Consider the following 15,257-nt stretch of genomic DNA (forward strand, 5'->3'; position numbering starts at 1 on the left):
ATTATACAGACATGGAAAAAAGTATGATTATTTGAGAGGTAGACCAGAAGGGGACTGCTGGTGAGGTATGGGACAAAAGGATTATTGTCCATGATAAAAATAGCATATGTATTATTATCTCATATTTACTAAACTTTATGAATGTAACTATTTCTGATGAAAATGTCTAAAAGGAATACACTAACATATTAATGGTGACTATTTTAGGGTGGTAGAATTTTCATTTTTTTACTTTGAAGAGAAATTATTTAATTGGAAAAAATCAGAATCCTATAAGCCTAAGGATTTCAATTTATGATAAAATGCTCAGTCTTTTGATTATTTTCTTTTTTAGTACTGGGAATTGAACTCAGGATCTTACATTTGAAAGGCATGTGCAGTACCTTTGAGCTAAATCCCTGGCCCTGCTCTATCTTTGGAAGGACACAATTCAGTTGTTAAATAAAATTTACTATTAATGACATTTCCTTTATCTAAGTCTTTTCCCTAAGTTAAAATATTTCGGTATGTAGTAGATAGGTGCATTTTCCTAAGTTTTACAACTATGAATATTAAGTGTGTGCATCTATATCTATGTTTTTATAATTTTATGCTTTCCTATATTTTAGTTGTCTCATCTTTATATGGTGATTGATTACTTGAGGTTACTCAAGTAATCTTGCAGAATTTGCAAGGCAGATGTTGCCCCTTTTTTTCAATCCCACAACAGGTCTGAATTTTGGCCTAGTTTGTATTTTAAGAAGTAGAGAATGTCTACCTTATACTATTTTTATTCAGAATTTTTTTTAGTTTTCCCCCTTAGGATGTAAGCCTTGTTAGCTTCTGGATATATTCTCCACAGTATTAGTTAAATGAATAAATGATGGTATTTATCTTTATTACTATTTTTATATACATTTTTTTCTTTTATTGAGTTTATTGGTACATTTTAGGTATACAGTACAATTACATTCATTATTGGGATCTTGTACCTTTACATGACAGGTCTTGGTTCTCATTTTTTTCCCTTGTCCCTCCCCTCCCTTCACCCCCTTCACCCCTCCCCATTTACAAGCACTTTATTTCCCTTTTTTCATTTTCTTATATTTTCTTTTCCTTTATTACCTTTCCCCTACCCTTCCCATTTTCCCTATGCCTTTAGTCCTTTTCTTCCTATTTCACATGGTCACTTATCTCATTAAGATCTTATGTACTATTGTAGCTTTTCACACCAGAGAAACTATTCAGCATTTACACATGTGTGACTTATTTATTTCACTTAGGAGTATAAAAATATGGAACACTTCATGAATTTGCACGTCATCCTTGCGCAGGGGCCATGCTAATCTTCTCTGTATCATTCCAATTTTAGTATATGTGCTGCCAAAGCGAGTACTTTATATAGATATTATAGATGTATATATGATAAAGCTACTTAATGGATCTTCATACTCTTTCTTGATGAGTTACATTTTTGTATATATTAGAGCTTTGAATCATATAATGGAAAATACCATTCCATAATAATAGAATATTGCTGAACAATTTTCCACCTACAGTTTCCTCTAGGAAATCTTTCTTAGTCTTTCAATGCTTCTTATTTTAATTATAAATGCTTTTGTGATTTTTTTTTCCCTCAGTACTGAGACTGAACCCAGGGCTTCGTGCATGCTAGGCAAAGGCTCTACCATTAAGCTATATTCCCAGACCTTTTAACTTTTATTTTGAGATAGGATCTCACTCAGTTGCTCAGGCTAGACTTGCAGTCCCCCCATGCTGCAACCTTCCAAGGAGCTGGGATTGCAGACATGTGCTACTATGTCACCTGTTATTTATAATTTTTTAAGAGCTACCCCATAATACTCAGCAACCTTCTTGATATTTTGCAGTATAAAATTCAGAAGGTTTATTCCTTTGTTAAGTGTATAGTCTTTATATTCTTTTGGGCTTATGGGCATTTCTTAGGAAATAGCTTCTGCTTTAATATGTTAGTATATAGAGCTTTCATATTTCATCATAAAACTGTAATATTTCTCTTCAAGTAATCATTTCTGCCTCTTCTTGTCTTATTATCATTGTATTCCTTTGACAATAATGTATTCTAAAATGAAGTTGTACATCATATTTTTGTAGCACAAAGGAAATTAACACATAAAGTTTATTAGTTTTGCCTTTACAGACTTCATAACAAATAAATTAGTTCTATTTTACTTTGTAATGTTTAGATATAGACATAATTCAAATAGAAAAATATACAAATGAAAAATTTGTATTTAAAAATGTATTTCAGTTTTGACCCTAACCATTTATTAGTATTTTCTGCTATAATTTTTCATCCATTTAATTTTCCAGAATTTGTGTTCCATTAATGATTTTCTTCTTTATTTTTTTTTGTATTGATGCTTTCCAGATGTGTAATTCTTTTTTAAAATGCTACCATTGATTATTTTTCCTTTTACTTCAGATATTTGGTATTGTTCACCACAAATTGCATGGACTATTGTAATTAATTTTGTGCAGTTACTGAAGAAACACAATGACCACTAAAATGTTAAAATTTACTTAAATAAGTTATTCTTAACTCATTGTGATAAAACCTTGATTTTTAATAAGTTAGATGATTTTTATAATTCTCTGCTGTGCTTTGAACATTACCCCATATTTTGTGTGTGTGTGTGTGTGTATATATTCTTTCATTCTGCAGTACTAGAGATTAAATTTAATGCCTCATGTATACTATACAGATTTACTACTATTGAGTTGTGTCCCTAGGTCTTTAATTCTTACTACATAGGCGTTTTCTTGACAGGTCTGATTTTTATCTGCTTATGTATTGTTGCCTGTAAAAAATCAAAACTCCATTGGTGATTTTCTTGGAGCAAAATTAGATGACAAAGTCATTTTACTTTATTTTGTCTTAAATGCAATAGCACTTTTAAAAATAAATATTTTTTCAACCTAAAACCATTAACACCTTAAACCATAAAACATTAAAACTATCTTTCAAAATCAGTTCACCTACCATTGTAACGCAGCAAAAATTGCTCCTTAAAATCTTCTCAACACACACACACATACACACACACACAATTTATTACTTGTGACTATTTGTATCTGATATTACTTTCTTTCTTAATAAGTGATCTTCACTATAAGTGTGAAGTCTCCCAGAGCTTACTCCCTTACTTTCAGTGACCCTGTTGTTCCTTCCCACTGCCAGGCTGCCTACATGCTTATACCTGCCTGGAGCTAATTGAATGCAGGAAGGTACAAAACATATTTGGGCCCTTGATTTCTATATAGGAGCAAGTAAGGATCCTTCACAATCTCCTGTCTGTGTTGATAATTCTTTCCATTCTTCACTATGGAGCCATTCCAGTTGGGGCCATTAGGAAGATTGTTTTTTTTTTTTTAAGAAAATGTCTTCGCTTAGAGCAGGGCATTTTATATTTCTTTTTTTCCCCATGAAATATGTAATCTACTAATTACCTGTTATTCTAATAGAAGATAATTGGATTATTGCCTTGTATAGGTTATTTCTTTTTTAATGTTTATTATCTGCCTTAACTTAGGGGAATTCCCAATAACCTGGCTTTAACCTAGCATACTAGACATTATTTTATCATCATAAATGCTTTAATTTTTTTTCAAAATCAGAATCTAAATGCATGTCGACACCATCTTTCTCCCTCTCCCCAAGGTAAATTATAGGTTCACTTTTGTGGTGTGTTGTCAGACCATCTGGTATGCATTACTTGAATCCAAAGGTAGATTAATTGTGATCTTGCAATGTTGGTGATTTCTGAGTGCTTTTAACAAGAATGAGAGAAGGTACTTAATTTTAATTTGATGGCAGAATTTCTTTCAGTCACCGTCTAAGAAAGTGCACTAGTCAAGTGAACAATTTTCTCTACCCATTTTGTGGCAAATTATCATGATTGTTGTGTGTTCTGTAGCTTTTGAGCAGCATATTCTCCTAATGCCTCAGAGTAGTTTTTGTGGCTGAGAAGTAGAAATGATGTCTGCTTATAGTCCATATAACAAAGGAAGAGTATTACCTACTTAGGAGAAAGTACAGAGTTAAGAATTTCAGTATGAAACCCAGCCCAGTATTTGTGGAGTGAATGATTTTTAAATATGAGCTTTTTTTCCTTGAGCATTTTGGGGTATGATCATTGTACTGAAAATTGCCTGGAGAAGCATCAGCATAAGGGCATAAGGTTTGGATTTCAGGGCACATAGTTAGCTATATTTTTCAGAAATGGGAAATTATCAAACTAGAGGCTATCACATGAGTGTTTGGTGTATTTGTGTTGTTAGGACTAATGTACACATCAGATAATTAGATCAAGTGCTGGGCATCAGGGTGGGAATATCCTGTGAAATTTAACACTTGTTTGTACCTGTTGTTAAGGGTGCTTTCTTCTTTTTCCTTCCCTTATCTAGAGTTTTACCCATACTAAAATATGGTAGCTTATATATAAAAATGAAAATGAGATTATTATGTGGTTATTTTGTTCAGAACTTTTCTTTGTTCATCTGATTGAAAAATGACTGACTTTGATGGGTTTTCATTTTTCTTTCAGGCTCAGTTTATGAACCTCTTAAAAGCATTCATCTACCAAAACCTGATAATGAAACGCTGTGGGATAAATTGGATCATTATTACAGAATTAGTAAGTAGAACTTGAGGAAAACATGGTAGCTATGCTTAGTATTCACTGTGCCCTAGCGGTACTGTGTACATTATGTAGATGATATTATTCTGTTGTTTGGATTTTGGGATGGTTTCAGTGCTTATGCTGCTATGTGTTCCATACCAAGCCTGCAAAAGGAATCCAGCAGGTTATATCTGGCCCTTGAATAACTTTACAACTATCACCAGTATCTTCTTTGTTTTTTAAGCCTTACTAGGTGTTAGAACTTGAGGATGTTTCTTCAATAATACACAAATATTTCATATATTAACTTGCTCACTATACATATGTACATAATCCCTAGTTAATCCGGAACCTTCTGTATGCATTTCTAATTCACTGAGATACAAAAGATAATCTCAGGTTACTACTTTTAATATCAAGTCTGGATTTTTGTTTTTCTAGATTAACCTGACGATTTTTAAAAATGTGAATAAATAACTGTGAGACATGTACATAAGGGACTCATTCTTCAGACCATACTTTGGAATGTCTATTAATTTTTTTAGGTTTCTTGTGCCATTTATTGTCCTATTATGGCACATGACAATAGGCAATTAATGTCCTATTATGGCAGAAAAAAATTTGTCTCCTACAAAAATGTGGATTTTGTCTATTTTGTCCTCATTGTAAACTTTATTTTAACATTTTTGGTTAAGATGGTGTATGGATTGTCACTCTTTTTATCTTCTTTGTTAGCAATAACTACCTGAAAAGCTAATTATAGTTTTAAAAGAAATGTCAATTATTTTGGACTAGAAGGGCCAAAGTAAATTTCACTCTATACGAGTATTCTGAAAAAAATGTTAATGATAAAATCAATTTAGATGGAGAGAAAAAGTTTAATTCCTTAGTGAAGGAGTATTTTAGTCTTTTGAAAAGGTATCTAAAACACAGTCAATAGTTTCTCTGGTGTGAAAAACTGTAATAGTACTTAAGATCCTAATGAAATAATTGACAATGTGAAATAGGAAGAAAAGGGCTAAAGGTGTAGGGAAAGTGGGAAGGATAGGGGAAAGGTAACAAGGGAAAAGAAAAAAATATGAGAAAATGAAAGAATGGAAATAAAATGTTTGTAAATGGGGAGGGGAGGAGAGTGTGAAGGGAGGGCAGGGACAAGGGGAAAAAATGAGAACCAAGACCTGTCATGTAAAGGTACAAGATCCCAGTAATGAATGTAAATGTACTGTATACCTAAAATGTACCAATAAACTCAAATAAATAAAATACACAGTCAATATATATTAATTTAGATTAGATTAACTTAACATATTTTGAGACAAGCATTATTCATCCATTTATTTAAACAGTTAAATTTCTGCTGCCAACAAAAAATACTCATGAAAAATGACTTAAAGGAAGAAAGCTTTATTTTGGTTACCACTTTCAAAATTTCAGTTCACAGTCAGCCAGCTCCATTGCTTTAGGCCTATATGAGCACAGACCTCTCCTGGCTGAAAGGTATGGGAGAGGAAAGGTGCTCACTCTGTGGTGGCCAACAAGCAAAGAGAGGGCAAGGAAGTGGGGACGATATTAACCCTTCCAAATTACAACCCGAGTGACCCATTTTCTTCAATTAGACCTCACCTCTACAGCCCAATCAGAATAGTGCACCCAATTCCAAAAGTCCCACCATAAAATACGTGAGCCTTGTGGGGCTCATGTTTGTGCCAAACCACAACAAAAGTAATAAAATCACTTTTAGGAAATGTGCTAATGTCTTTATTCTATATACAGATGGAATTCAGTTTTTAAAATGTTAAAGCATATCTTAACCTGTACAATATACTAAATAAAATGAACATACTTCTGTGAAGACCAATCACAAACTAGTTCTCAGTGAAATACAGCATTCTTGCCTTTTTTTTTATGGTGTATTCTCATCTTCCTAAATTTTTAATGATTGAGTTAGCTATATAATTTAGCAAATGTGGGACACTCTTTTAATTTGCTTTAAGTTTCCATATTGAACTGGTTACCTAAAAAAATATTATGCTCAGTTTTTTGGTTGTGTTTGATCTATTTTTCTCTGTGCTAAAGGTTTTGTTTTTTTTTTTTTTCTGGTTCCAGGGATCAAACTCAGGACCTTGCACTTACAAGGCAGGCAGCAGCACCACTGAGCTAAATTCCTGGCAGTACCAAATATTCTTAAGAATATCTGTATCAGTGTTCACATTAACTGGAATATGCTAAAGGCTTTAAGTTCTAATTAACTAAGTCCTTTTTCCAAAGTGCAAATATTTTTTCATGCTGGGTGGATTCCTACTTAGGCTGGAACAACATGAAGTGGCTAAACATCTTCAAAGGTTTTATAGTATACCTAAGTTTGGAAGTGTTGGAATTGTTTAGAAATAGAATGAGGTTAACAAAGATGTTTAAGATATTCAGTCCAGGGAAGTGGCTGGCTGTATGATTAATTTTTTTCTTATGTTCCACTACAGTGAAATCAACATTGTTGCTGTATCAAAGTCCAACCACTGGTCTCTTTCCGACTAAAACATGTGGTGGTGATCAGAAGGCCAAGATCCAGGACAGTCTGTACTGTGCTGCTGGGGCCTGGGCATTGGCACTAGCATACAGGTGAGATGCTGTGGGATCTTCTAGTAATTCTGTGAGGTTGTTTGTTTGTTTGTTTCTTTCTTTCTTTTTTGGTACTGGAGATCGAACTCAGTGCTTGTGAGGCAGGCACGGCATCACTGAACTAAATCCCCCGGCCCTCTTCTAGTAATTCTAAGACTAGAAAATAGAGTGTTGTTGAAGTGAGACAAATTGAGTCTCTGTCCTTCCACTCTGTTGTTGATTACTGTGTGACTTATGTCTGCTCGTGTCCCCCTTTAGACCTCTAAACGTTTTAAATTTATAAGGTTTACACAAGATCAGTTATGTTATTTTATGATTTTATGACCAATATTTTTTTTTTCCTCATTGAGTTTATTGGTACATTTTAGGTATACAGTACAGTTACATTCATCATTAGGAACTTGTACCTTTACATGACAGATCTTGGTTCTCATTTTTCCCCATACCTTGCCCTCCCTTCACCCCCTCCTCCCTTCCCTATTTACAAAAACTTTATTTCCAATTTTTTGTTTTCTCATATTTTTTTCTTTTCCCTTATTTCCTTTCCCATAACCTGTGTAGGGTAAAGAATCATGATGTTTGTAGATTACTTTAAAATAGTGAAGGAAAAATTTGTTAGTTGTAGATTATATTAGCTAATATCTAAAAAGTTTATTCATTGTAGCATCCTTTTAACATCTTTGCACATTTGAAAATTTCAAATGTGGGAAATTTCTTTAAAAAATAAAAGAGTACAGGCAGCACATATGCAAAAATTAGGCATTAATCTTTTCTTAAAAGATTTCAAATATCTGATAGAGAACTGAAAGTTCTTACTTTGTAGAACATGTTATCTATGTAAAATTTGCCTCTAATGAAACAGTCGCATCTGATACTGGTTGAAGAGGAGATATAGTACAGAGCAAATTCATGTTAGTTTTTCTGTAATGCTTTCATAAAAAGGAGAAATAATTGACCAGAAATGAATGATATAGAATAATTACTTCTGACATTGACCATACTATATGAAAATTATTATCTTCTTCGTAGGTCCATGTGAGATGAGAGTAGGAATTAATCATAATAAACTATACTTTTTTTAAAGGAGTTATGTGATTCTTTTTATGAAATGAAAATGATTGCCAGATATGTTAATTAAGATTAAATGAAACAATGAATAAGTCATTTTTATTTTTCAGTACTGGTAATTCTCATCTACCTTTTAAAAGTTGCTGATTTATAGGACCATGGATTTAGTTGTACTGCTGCCTGCCTCACAAGTGCAAGGTCCTGAGTTTGATTCCTGGTACAACAACAACAACAACCCAAAAATTACTGATTTATAATAAAGAAGCAGTTTTTACACACAAAGAACATTTTATAGTAGTTTAATAATTATATTTTACTTATTTGTTCTTTATGTTTAAAAGCAAGAGATATAAAATATGGTCAGTTGATTTTACAGTACTACTTTACTTGAGAATGTAAAACCTTATGCTAAAATATATCATGTGTCATGCTGGATGTGTATTTAATTGAGGACATCCTTGACTGCTCTGCCTGCTCTGACAGTACCAAAGATGTGGTACTGCAAAGAAAGCATGTGCTGCAATAGCTTGTGATCTTTAAACCAAATCCATCACATAACCTAAAGGAATAGGTATTTCAAATTGCCTCTGTAGGCCAGGAAGGTGAGATTCAGGAAAGCAGCTGGGACATCAGATCTCCCTCCGTCCTGCCTGGGCCCAGTCTGCAGGTCCAGGTAGCCACATCCTCCCTTGAGGGTGCCGCCATTGCTGCTCCAGCACCAAGAGGGTAGCTGCACAGGTACTGCTGAGCACCCCCACCCCAGACCTCCTGATTGTGCCAGTCCTTAGACCCACTCCGCAGAGGCATAGCTGGTTATAAAGGGTAAATTTCTGAGCTTCCAAATTTGAACATCTTTAAAGAAACGGCAGGGGAAACCTGTAATAGAACTGTTTGGAGTTCAACCCTGCAGGAGGTTGGGGAGCTCAAATTGGTCCTTGTGGCCTGAGGTCAGTCTGCGTTGTGGGGGTCTGCCTTCAGCTAGCAGAAATAGGGGGATTTGGTTCTGCACATGGCTGCGCACAATGTGTATTATGACAGCAGAGATATAGTCTGAAAGAGGCCCTTCAATGTCATTTTTTGGTAATTTTCTTTCTTCTCCTCATTCTACTCTGTAAATTCTTTTTTCTGTCCTCTCTCACTAACTCAGTCTCTTGCTCTACCATATTGTCTCTCATCTCCCTTTCTGTTTCTGCTCCTGCCCTAACTCAGATTTCTTCTTTTATCATTTTTTATTTTTAATCAATGTTCTTTTTTTTTCTATCATTGAGCCTCACTCATGGGTTGGTAGTTTCAAGAGAAAGTGAGCCCCTATTGCTGTTAAGGGGATATATTCTTGTCCTTACACTTGCACTCTGTCTATCCCTTTTGAGTCTTACAGTTTCCTAAAGATTGTTTTGTCATTCTGTATCCTCTGGTTTCACTTGAAACCTTCTCCAGTTCTTTTACTTGTTTACTCATCTTGTCCTAACTAGGTTTAGGCCCCCATCCTAAATGGTAAATATACTGTGTTGAGGAGTTTGTTCACTGCAAACATATTTTGGGCTGCTTCTTGATTTTAATTTAATTCGCATGGTTGGAGGGTGATGGATTGAGGACTACCACAAGTGGCCAATTTGCAGGAGGTGATTGATCCTGTTGTGTTGCTGATTGTATTGATTGGGATAAGGGATAGGGACTGATTGGACGAGTTGGTTTCTCTGGTATTGTGAAATTGAGAATGTCTATGAGTCGTTAGAGACTTGGGGGCTGAAGCGCAATGATATCAGGAAGATTTAGTAATCCAGAGATTGAATCAAGGTCAACCCAACAGCAAAAATAAAAATGAGAAAACACTTAAGCAAGACACAAAGATAGACTTCCAGTTCACCAATGGCAAACGGTAGGGCAAAGGAAGATGAAAGTCTGATAGTGAACCACCAGGACACTCAGAACTCACAGGACAGGAAGTAACAAAACAGATTGATCAGGCTCTAGAAAGATTCAAAACAGAAATAATTTCCCAGATAAACATAGAGATGGTGAGCAAAATGAAAGTCATGATTCGAGACTCTAGAACAAAAACTGACAAAAAAATAGATGAGCTCAGGACCATAATAGAAGCCATGAAGGCCCAGCATAAGAAAGAAATGGAAACAATGAATGCCCAACACAGGAAAGAAATGGAATCCATTAAATAGATTCAAACAGATATCCAGGAGATTAAAAACTCTACTGAAAGTGTATGCAACAGAATAAAAGAACGCAAAGATAGAATCTCAAATATAGAAGATAGGATCGCAGACAATGAGCATGAAAAGAGAGGTCTCTTAAAAACAGTAAGGGATCATGAGAAATCGATCCAACAACTCCTAGATAATGCAAAGAAGAATAACATAAGACTGATAAGAATCCATGAAGTAGCAGGAGAAAGTGCAAATGACTTAAAAAAGCTGTTCACAGAATTAATGACAGAAAACTTCCCAAACAGGGGAAGAATTTGATATACAGATAAGTGAGGCATGTAGGACTCCAACTAGCCATGATTTAAAAAAAATCTACACCTAGACATATAAAAATCAAGATCCCAGAAACCTAACAGAAGAACAAAATACTACAAGCAGTAAGAGAAAAGAAACAAATCACATGCAAAGGAATGCCCATCAGAATCAAAGCCGACTTTTCAACACAAACACTCAGGTCAAGGAGAGCCTGGAGTGAGGTATTTCAAGTCCTAAAAGAAAACAATCTCCAACCTAGACTGATGTATCCTGCAAAACTCTCTTTCAAAATGGAGGGGGAAATAAGATACTTCCATAACAAGGAACACCTGAGAAACTTCATGAATACTTAACCAGCACTACAGGGAATTCTAAACAATATCCTAGAAAAAGACAATGAAGATCACAGCACCATGAGGCCCAACAGAGCAAATCAAATAGTCAAGGCAAGAAACTAAAAGGAGAGGGCAAAAAATTTTAAAAAGTCAACAAAAGGCCAATAACATGACAATAAGAAGTCAGTACATATCAGTTATAACCATCAATGTCAGTGGCCTCAATTCACCAATCAAAAGAAATAGACTGGCAGAATGGATTAAGAAGCAAAATCCAATAATATGTTGTATACAAGAAACACACATAGTCCAAAAAGAAGCCCATAGACTGAAAGTGAAAGGATGGAAAACAATTCTCCATGCAACAGGAGCACAGAAAAAAGCAGGGATAGCAATCTTATTTGCACACAAAGCAAACTTCAAACCAAAACTGATTAAGAGAGACAAAGAAGGCCACTACATCCTTGTAAAGGAAACAATCCAAGAAGAAGAAATGACAATCATAAACATATATACACTACATTTACATGCCCTCAACTATATAAAACAAGTATTAAGTAACATAAAAAACCAAATAAGCACTAAAACAGTTGTAGTGGGGGATCTAAATTCCCCACTATCACAAATAGACAGATCATCTAGGCAAAAAATCAACATCATAATACTAGAACTGAACCAAGCTTTTGAACGCATGGCCTTATTACATGGCTATAGAGTGTTCCACCCTACAAAATTAGAATATACATTCTTTTCAGCTGCACATGGGTCATTCTCCAAGATAGATCACATACTAGCTCACAGACAGGTTTGAATAAATGCAAAAGAATCGAAGTTTTTCCCTGTATATTATGAGATCACAGTGCAATAAAGCTGGAGATCAATAGCATAAGAAACTATAAGAACTTCACAAACACTTTGAAATTGAACAACACTCTCCTGAATGATCAATGGATCACAGAGGAAATTAAAGAAGAAATTGGACAGTTTTTATAAATAAACGCAAATGCCAATACAACATATAGGAATCCATGGGACACAATGAAACAGTTCTATGTGGAAAATTCATAGCACTGAATGCCCACACTAGGAAAACAGAGCGAGCTCAAATAAACAACCTAACAACGAATCTTAGACTCCTAGAAAAACAAGAGCAAGAGAAACCCAACGCTCTAACAAGAGTGGAAGTTATAAAGATTAAAGCAGAAATCAATGCAATGGAAACTAAGAAAACGATACAAAAAATAAATGTATCGAAGAGTTGGTTTTTTGAAAGAATAAATAAAATTGATAAACCCTTAGCAAACCTTATCAAAAAAAAAGGAAAGAAAAGGCTCAGATCCATGCAATCAGGAATGAAAAAGGCAAAGTCACAACAGATCCAACAGAAATCCAGAGGATAGTAAATACCTTCATTGAGAACCTGTACTCAAAATGGAAAACAGAGAAGAAATGGACAGATTTCTAGATAATTATGAATTACCAAAGTTGAATGAAGAAGATAAAAACATTTTAAACACCCCAATTACAATCAGTGAAATTGAAAATTGAAAATGTAATTAAAAACTTACCAAGAAAGAAAAGCCCAGGTCCTGATGGAATCACTGCTGAATTTTACAAGACATTTAGAGAAGAACTACTGCCATCCTCTTCAAACTTTTCAATGAAATTGAAAGGGAAGCAATACTTCCAAATTCATTCCTGGAAGCAAGTATCACTTTGATTCCCAAACCGGGGCAAGATTTAACTAAAAAAGAGAACTACAGGCCAATCTCCTTAATGAATATAGATGTAAAAATCCTTAATAAGATACCAGCAAACAGAATACCGATGATCATCAAGAAGATCATACATCTTGACCAAGTTGAATTTATTCCAGGGATGCAAGGATGGTTCAACATACATAAGTCAATAAATGTAAAGCACTGTATTAACAGAGTCAAGGACAAAATGATATGATCCTCTCGATAGATGCAGAAAAAGCATCTGACAAAATTTAACACCCATTCATGATGAAAACTCTGCACAAAATTGGAATTGATGGTCTGTATCTCAACTTAGTAAAGATTATCTATGATAAACCAACAGCCAACATCATATTATATGCCCCAAAACTGAAAACCTTCCCGTTAAAATGAGGAATAAGACAAGGATGCCCAGTATCACCACTCCTTTTCAATATAGTTCTGGAAACATTAGCCATAGCAATTAGACAAGAGAAAGAAATTAAAGCAACAAAGACAGGAAAGGAAGAAGTTAAACTGTCATTATTTGCTGACGATACGATACTCTACATTGAAGACCCAAACACTCCACCAAAAGACTTCTATACTTGACACTTTTAGCAGAGTAGCAGGATACAAGGTCTACATCCAAAAATCAATGGCCTTCTTTACACAAATAACAGAATCACTGAGAGAGAAATTAGCGAAACAATTCCTTTCACAATAGCATCCAAAAAATTGAAGTGTCTAGGAATTAATCTAATGAAAGAAGCAAAAGACCTCTATTCTGAAAACTACAGCATTCTGAAAAAAGAGATCAAAGAGGATATGAGAAAATGGAAAGATATCCCCTGCTGCTGCATAGGAAGAATCAACATAGTGAAAATGGCCATACTACCAAAACTGCTATATAGATTCAATGCAATGCCAATTGAAATTCTAACACTATATTTCACAGAACTAGAAAAAATAATCGAAAAATTCCTTTGGAACCAGAAAAGACCTAGAATAGCAAAAGCCATCCTAGGCGACAGAGACAAGGCAGCGGGTATAACAGTTCCCAAATTGAAACTATACTACAAAGCCACTGTGATACAAATAGCATGGTATTGTCAAAGAAACAGACCTGAGCATCAGTGGAACAGGCTGAAAGACACAAAAACACCTCCAGATGTACTCAGCTACGTCATTTTAGACAAAGGAGCTGACCATCCCCACTGGAAGCAAGATAGCCTCTTTAATAAATGGTGTTGGAAAAACTGGATTTCAGCCTGCCAAAGATTAAAACTAGACCGTTATCTCTCACCATGCACTAAACTAAAATCTAAGTGGATTAAACATCTAAATATTAAAAAAGAGTCCTTAAATTTGGTGGAAGATAGGGAGAATTCTTAAAGACATTGGCATAGGAAAAGACTTTATGAACAAATCCTCAGTAGCCCGTGAACTAGCAGAAAGAATCAACAACTGGGTCTCATCTTTTTAAAAAGCTTCTGCACTGCAAAAGAAACCATCAACAGAATAACTTACAGCGTGGGAAAAATTTTTTACCAGCTGCTCCTCAGACAAAGGACTATTATCTAGAATATATAAAGAACTCAAAACAATCAGCCCCCCCAATATAAAGACCCAATTCAAAAATGGGCATCTGAAATGAACAGACATTTCTCAGACAAACAAGTAAAAGCAGCAAGTAAATATATAAAAAAATGTTCCACATCACTGGTCGTTCGAGAGATGCAGATGAAAACAACACTGAGATTCCACATCACCCCACAAAGAATGGCTGCTATCAAGAAATCACACAATAACAAATGTTGGCGAGGTTGTGGGGATAAAGGAACCCTTCTCCATTGTTGGTGGGAGTGCAGACTGGTGAAGCACTATGGAAATCAATATGGAGATATCTCAAAGAGTGGGCCTAGAGGTTCCATTTGACCCAGGCATAGCTCCATTGGGTATCTTTCCAAAAGAATTAAACGAATCATATCACAGTGACATATGTGCACCTATGTTTATAGCAGCACAGTTTGTAATAGCTAAAACATGGAAACAGTCCATTTGCCCATCATTTGGAAACTGGTTAAAGAAGATGTGATTATTCTATAAAATGGAATATTAGTCATAAAGAATGAGAAATTAGAGTCATTCATAGGAAAATGGATATATTTTGAGTATGTAGTCCTAAGTGAAATAAATAAGTCACACATGTGTAAATACCGAATAATTTTTCTGGTGTGAAAAACTATGATAGTACAAAAGATCCTAATGGGATAATTAACAATGTGAAATAGGAAGAAAAGGGCTGAAGGTATAGGGAAAGTGGGAAGGGTAGGGCAAAGGGAATAAGGGAAAAGAAAAAAATATGAGAAAATGACAAAGTGGAAATAAAGTGCTTGT

The 15,257-nt window shown here is 34.7% G+C and overlaps 1 protein-coding gene and 1 non-coding gene across 2 annotated transcripts in view; one reads left to right on the plus strand and one right to left on the minus strand.

Annotated features, from left to right (window-relative positions):
* The window catches only part of Phkb (phosphorylase kinase regulatory subunit beta), a 214,358-nt gene that overhangs the window by 30,967 nt on the left and 168,134 nt on the right, over nucleotides 1-15,257 (plus strand). The window contains exons 3-4 of the mRNA XM_033759669.1: nucleotides 4,566-4,655; nucleotides 7,118-7,256. Coding sequence (XP_033615560.1) covers nucleotides 4,566-4,655; nucleotides 7,118-7,256 — 229 coding nt within the window. The remainder of the gene's footprint in view (nucleotides 1-4,565; nucleotides 4,656-7,117; nucleotides 7,257-15,257) is intronic.
* LOC117284568 lies at nucleotides 1,269-1,375 on the minus strand. Its single transcript, XR_004515658.1, has one exon. It is a non-coding gene; the product is annotated as a U6 spliceosomal RNA (small nuclear RNA).

This window comes from Fukomys damarensis, unplaced genomic scaffold (genome assembly GCF_012274545.1).
Source record: "Fukomys damarensis isolate Sample0158 unplaced genomic scaffold, DMR_v1.0_HiC HiC_scaffold_37, whole genome shotgun sequence".
Classification (NCBI taxonomy): domain Eukaryota; kingdom Metazoa; phylum Chordata; class Mammalia; order Rodentia; family Bathyergidae; genus Fukomys; species Fukomys damarensis.